At 53.2% G+C, this 6,798-nt stretch overlaps 1 protein-coding gene across 1 annotated transcript in view; it reads right to left on the reverse strand.

The window, feature by feature from the left end:
- Nucleotides 1-3,940: 3,940 nt before the first annotated feature.
- The window catches only part of POM121L2 (POM121 transmembrane nucleoporin-like 2), an 8,004-nt gene continuing 5,146 nt past the window's right edge, over nucleotides 3,941-6,798 (reverse strand). The window contains exon 3 of the mRNA XM_005869010.1: nucleotides 3,941-6,798. Coding sequence (XP_005869072.1) covers nucleotides 3,941-6,798 — 2,858 coding nt within the window.

Consider the following 6,798-nt stretch of genomic DNA (forward strand, 5'->3'; position numbering starts at 1 on the left):
AAATGCGCGCAGAAAGCACCCAAGCTTACTGGAACTGGAAATCTCTAGAGAAAACCCGTCAACGGAGGAGACGGAAGGGAAGGTGGGAGCGGGAAGAGCGAGAGGAAGTTTGTTGATAGTCGTGGCGGAGAAGAGTGGGGATGGATTGTAGAAAAGGGTTACCCCTGGACAATGGGCCTGAGAGAGTCGCTGTCACTGTGGCCGAGAGAAAACTGTTCGCAGGCAACACGGCATAGGGATGGAGCCCACGCTCAGAGATCCGAGTGGGTTGACCAACCAGCAGCGATGGTCAGTGGTCAGGGGACCTGCGGGTCCGAGTATGCACACGCTTTTCTGGTTCAGGAATCGGAGAAAGCTGATTCACTGACGCTGCCCCGACCTCCCCTCGTCTCCCCCGACCGTGAACAAACCAGGGGCTTCGTTAGAATTAAATGACAAAGTTTTATTCAAGGGTCTTAAGCGAACTGCAATTCTGGAAATACTACCAAGAGATACCCAGAGTGTTTTGAAGAAAATGTTGAGCGTTTTTATAGTAAAACTAGAGGCCTGGTGCACGAATTTGTGCACGGGTGGGGTCCCTTGGGGTGGCCTGCGGAGCTTGTGCCCCCAGCCTGCAGCCCCACCTGGCACCCCACCTTGGCCTGGTGCCCGCCTCCCTCACCTGCTCCACCCTCCCGCCGTGGTCCCGCTCTCTGGGGGCCCATCCGGCAGGCAGCGCCTCCACTGCTCCCGCTGCCAGCACCGCATTGCCAACGCCGGCCATATCCTGCGCGCTCCCTGGTGGTCAGCACACGTCATAGCCAGCAGTGCACTCCTGGTCAAACCGTCACCCGGTTCAGAGGGTTGTCTACAGGATTTATGTCCGGCTGGGCATTGGCGCACAACTGGAAAGCTAGGAAGTTCAAGGCCTCGGGTTAGTTAAAAGCAGATGAAAACGATCCTCACGTTGCAGCCCTTTCTGATTTAAGTCGTTCTGTCAGCTTGAGTGTAGTGTCTCTATTTTCCCCTCACCATCAAGGGCGCCCAGAACTGTGTGTCCCCTCCCCCCACCCCTGCAGACCCTCGTGGGGTGACGATTGAAGGAATAAAGAGGTATCTGAAAAAAATCTGAAAGTATATGTTGATTAATATAAGTATCTCTCAGCACTAAGGGGATTATGGGGTATTTGTAATATTTTGTTTCTTGGATGCTGGTTACATTAATGTGTTCAGTGTGAGAAAATTCAGTGAGCCATACCCCGATGTTCGTCCCCTGCAGACCCTCGTGGGGTGACGATTGAAGGAATAAAGAGGTATCTGAAAAAAATCTGAAAGTATATGTTGATTAATATAAGTATCTCTCAGCACTAAGGGGATTATGGGGTATTTGTAATATTTTGTTTCTTGGATGCTGGTTACATTAATGTGTTCAGTGTGAGAAAATTCAGTGAGCCATACCCCGATGTTCAGGGTACTTCTCTGACTATATATTATTCTTCAGCAGAAAGTTTAAAACACACACACACACACACACACACAACCACAAAAAAACTAAGCACTGTGATCATCCAAAGACAGCATTATTTGAGTGAAATACAAGTTTCTAAGTGGGGGAAAATATTGCAATACAAAGGCCTCAGAGTGAGAAAAAAAATACCTTCCATAACTCAATAAGAAAAAGAAAGACAAGTCAGAAGAAAATGTGCAGAAGATGAGCTTCCCAGACAGAAAAAATATCTTTCATTGGTCAAGGACATTGCATTTGCTCCTCATAACAACCCTGGGAAGAAACACAAGGACAAAAAATTTGGAAAAAACATATAACAAGAGTCTGAAGGCGTTTATCCATAGTTACCCAATGGTTCCACTTCTAAGCTTCAATCCTTGAGAAACACAGATGGAGATAAAGATTTTAATACAGATATGTTCACCTCAGCATTGTTAAGAAAAATATTTGGAATGTATAAATAAAGTATAATCAGTTTAAAGGAACAAATATTTATGAGCTTAATGCATTCACTATCATTGACACAAAATAGGCATGAAGCATATGGTCCCTAAGTGTCCTCTGTTCAATAAAATACATGGAATTTTCATAATCATATTTGTAAAGAGTATTTGTTGCCATGGAAACAAGTGCATGAATATAAGATTAAACAAAAAGTAATCTATTAACATATGTATATGTAATATGTACATATACCTGTAAAATAAAATTATTTTAACAAATGCTTTCTGGGTGCCTTCTATGGAAGGGCCAATGCCCACCCACCCAAGTTTAGTTTTTTCTATTTTCATTTTTCATCACGTGACACCATAGGACATGACACACAAGTGTCACAGGTGGAGATGAGCTGGTCAGAAACCAGCAGGACAAGCAGACTCTGAATGTGGCCCCCATCACCACCTCCCATGGTCATGCCCTTGTTTGATCTCATCTCTGGAGGGTCTGGCTCACAGAATATGATAACTAACAGGGAGTGAGTACGTGTTCACGATGATGTGAATAAGTTCTAGGACATACAGTATCACCCATTTACTTTGCTGAAGCAACCAGCATGGATACTAAGACCTGGGTTTGAGTTCTAACCTCGGTGATTTGCTATGTGAGGGAGGAGAAGTCCAGACCTTGGAACCTTTCGGGTTTAAATCCTATGTCTCCCCTCTACTAACAGGTGGGCTTGGGAAAGCTTCTTAACATCTTTCTGCCTCAAAATTGACATGAGTTTCACAGTCATTTCTACATCATTGACTTATTTAGACAATTTTTATTTTATCAACCAATTTAAGATGGCTTATTTTTCCAGTGAGGCCCCTTCCAAGGTATCCATAAAACCAAACAGCAGAGAGATGTCTACAGGGAGTCGTTCTTGTCTCTTTTTTTCCTTTGGGATGATAAGCATTGCTAAGGAACATGTCACAGCTCATTCATAGGCCTCCAATGGGTTACAGAGTAGAGACCAGCCCAGATTCCTGCTCTTTTGCTTTCTTCCTTTGTTCTCAGGCCCAAGAGACTTCCTGCCCTGCCCAGACCCTCATCCCCCACCCCCAGAGACATGAACATGGAGGAGTGGTTTGAGGTTCAAATTAAAAGGACAATGAGATGTAAGCTTTGGTTCCCTAACTGCATTTCTTGCTCCTACTGGAGGCAACACAGCCTATGTTGTAGAGAGAAGCAAGGTTGCACCACCCTGCCTGGCCCTAGTTCTTCCTGACAAGTCATCCCTTAAAGCCAAAAACACTTGAAAATTGGCATTTGTAGGCACAATGTGGTGCGATTCAACTCATCCAGGGAGGTGGGCCTCAGACTTAGGTTCCACATGTGGGTCTGGTCATTTGTCCTCAGCTGGAAGCACACATAGCAGTCCTATTAGACACCGTGAAGAGGGGTCTCTGTGTACAGACTGGAGAATGGTGGACAAAAAAGCAAGGCCCACCTGACTGCTCCAAGCCTGGAGGGTCACTGGTCAAGAGCTTCCCTTTTCTGCAATGAGGAGCGGGCTCTTCTTCCAAGAACCCACTGAGGAACAACACAGCAAGAATGAGGACTCAGTGTCCCCAGGGACCAGAGAAAGGGACCCACTTCTTAGAGCCGAATAAAAGCTAAAACTTTGAATCCATTCCTCCTCCCAAAGATGCAAGAGGGTGGGGCTGTACCTGCTGCCTCCCCGGCATGTCCGTTCCCAGGGGAAAAGCAGGAGGTAGTGTACTGACTGAACCTATGAGTGATACAGAGGGGAATGGGCGGGAGGGGGAGGCTCTGCTCGAGTCCAGAGGTTGCTTTCTGCTGTCACCACTAGACATCCCGATGCTCCACCTTCTAGACATAGATGAGGACCCACGGGTAAACATAAAGCTCTAGCCTTAAATCTGGATATTTTTCACTTTAGAGAATTAGAGGATATGGAAGCTCTTCCCAATGACTCTGAGGTCCGAGTCAGGGTGAGGGTGAAGGACACAGCTATTTCCTGTGGGCATGATGCCTTCGGGAATGCCCTGGCTCCCGACTCTTTGGGGTTTTTGGTTTGGCACCAATGGAAAATGAAGGGACTGCTGGTCTGAAAGACCCTCTCCCAAGGGAGCCCTGGGCAGGCGGAGAGGGAATCCCTAAGCCAAAGCTACTGCCTGTCTTAAGTGGTCTAGGGACAGGGAGGCTGTGAGCTAAGGGGGCCATGGCAGGGCCTCCAAACATAATCTTTCTTGCAGAAATACTGGGCCTCCCCAAGGCAAAAGGGGTGCTCTGGGGGGTCAGGCCCTGGGCGTTCTGACTCCAGCCTTTTCCGAAGGGTGTGACGGTCTGCTTGGCCCCACTGGGCATTGCTCCGATGGAGAACACTCCAGAGTTGGAGCTCATGTCTGGGACAGTCATGCTGTCCCCAGACTCCCCACAGTCCATAGGGGTCACTAACCCCCCAAAAGCAAAAGGTCGTGGGGCTGTGCTGCCAAACACTGAGGCCTGAGCCCCACTCTGGCGGGGCTGGGGGACAACCCCAAAACCAGTGGCACTAGCTGGACCAAAGGGAAAACCTGCTGGGGTGCTGCCTGCACCTGTCTGGATGCTGGCAGGGACGTGGAAGGTGGAGGCAGAGGGTGTCAACACCCCGAATGCTGACCGTGTGGGGCTGCTGAAGGCTGGCTGAGCTGGAGCTGGGGTTGGGGTTGGGGGGACCACTGCCGAGTTTCCTAACACAGAAGAGCTCTTGAAGCTTGGGCTAAGGGCTGGTTGGTGGGCCCCTTGCCTTTGCCCACCTGAAGCCCCAAATGCAGGCCGGGGTGTGACTCCCAGGGAGAGTGGGAAAAGTGGCTTTGAGCTTGACCCCAAAGGAAGTGTGAATGCTGGGGTTGGCTTGGAGATGCCCAATGGCAATGTGGGCTGGCTTGGGGTGACGAGGGCCGAGGCCGACCGAGGGCTGCCCTTGCCCTTAAAACGGGCAGTGCTTTTCCTAGGGGATATCTGGACAGCGCTGGGAAGAACCTGGCTAAAGATGTTGACTGCATTTACCATGGGAATGGTGGAAAGCTGGGGAGGTGGGAAAATGAAGCCTGTGACTGGGTTCGAGAGGTTGGCCCTGAAGGCATGGGAAGCCCCAAGGAGGAAAGTGTGAGAAGGGGAGGAGTCGGAGTAAGTGTTGCCTACGGTCCTGGTAACACCCGCTCCACCAAAATCCTGAGGTGGCTTGAAAGAGGAGTCTGAGGATGTGCTGACGGGGGCGGTGGAGGTGGCTACAGAGCTGGCCGTGCCCAGGTTGTGGAAGAGGAGGGTGGCAGCAGGAGGACCTGGAGGAGAGGTCTGCCTGAAGGAGAAAGGAGTGATCACAGGCCTAGTTTTAAGCGGTTCCATGCTGCCAAAGATGGGCTTGAAGGTGGGCATTGAGAGGCCTGGAGGGGATCGGGCTGCAGTCGTGGCTGAGATTCTGGAAGGGAAGGAGACTCCGGCCTCATTGTCAGGTGGGGGCCACCAACGGGGCTTTGAGGTGGGGTCAGCAGAGGTGGCAGCAGGAGGTGCAGAGGCAGAAAGATGGTGAGCTGGTCCCCTCACCACTCCAAACACAGTCCTTTGTGCAGAGGGTGCTGTGGGGGTGATGGCAGGTGGGCCTGGGGGCCTGGGAGACGCGTCAGCCTGACAGGCGGAAGGTGGCCGCGTGGTGTCAGTGACAGATGAGGTGGGAGGAACAGGGGTCAGAAGGGTGACAGCAGCTGTGGGCTCGGAGCCTGCAGAGGGGCCTGGAAGGGGTTCTGGCTGGGAGCACCCGAGTGGGGCCAGCAGGCTGGGCGTCTCCGGAGGCGAGTGGACCACACTGGTTCCCTCTCCCGCAGGCACTGGGGAGGCCCGTGGGCCTGGAGATGCCGCCTGAGGATCGGTGGCCTCGGCTGGAGCGGTGCCTGCAGAAGGCAGGGTGAGGGGCAGGGAAGGCAGAGCCGTAGACTGAGCGTCAGGTGCAGGGTCTGCGGTGGCATCCGTGGCATCCTTCTTGGTTCTGTTGCTCCACGGAAGCCCAGCTTCTGTCCCCGAGGCCAGGTCCTCAGCAGGAACTGCATAACCAAGCTGGGGGGATGGACTCAGGGACAGCGGGGGCCCAGGGCCAGCAAGCAGCCGTGGAGTCTCCTCACTTCGCGGCCCGGGGCTGCCGGACGCTGCCGGGGACTCCTCCGCGGCCAGTGGGCCTGGCAAGTGACGCTGAGGACCGCTTTTCTTTTTCACCGGCCACTCGGGCATCTGGAGGGGCGCGCGCCTCTTCCAAGGCTGGGAGAGGCCTCTGGCGGAGCTGTAAGAACTTGTGATCGCGTTCCTTTTGGAGCCGAGGGGTCCCCCTGGGTGTGAGCTGGCCAAGGAGCTCAGGGAGCAGGAACTGGGCCTCCTATTCAAGCTGAGGCCCAAGCTCAGAGGCCCAAGGCTGGGCACGAAGGAAGCGAGGTTCCCACTCTTCACCAGAGGCTTAAACGCAGATGCTCTGGCTTCTGGGCTCCCCCTCTTGCTGTCCGGCCTGTCGGGGGCCTGGGACGGCGGTCCCTCCAGCCTCCTCCTCACCTGCTTGGACTCTCGGAGGACCCTCAGCACCGCCTCCTTCGCACGTGGGTCTGGGGGCTTCTCCGAGGCTGAAGCCCCTGCGGAGCGGATGGCGGGCGCCGGGGACGTGGCGGGGAGCCCTCGCTGCGCCAGGGGCGTGATCTTGATGGTCACGGGGCTCCACACCGCCCTGGGGTGCCGGAGCGACCAGATGGTCCGCTTCAGGTAGCTTTCCCACCAGTCCGAGGGGCGCGGCCCCACGATGGAATGCTGGGGGCGCCGCATGGGGAAGCGCCTCCAGGCCTCGTTCC

This window comes from Myotis brandtii, unplaced genomic scaffold, assembly GCF_000412655.1.
Source record: "Myotis brandtii unplaced genomic scaffold, ASM41265v1 scaffold2814, whole genome shotgun sequence".
Lineage (NCBI taxonomy): Eukaryota > Metazoa > Chordata > Mammalia > Chiroptera > Vespertilionidae > Myotis > Myotis brandtii.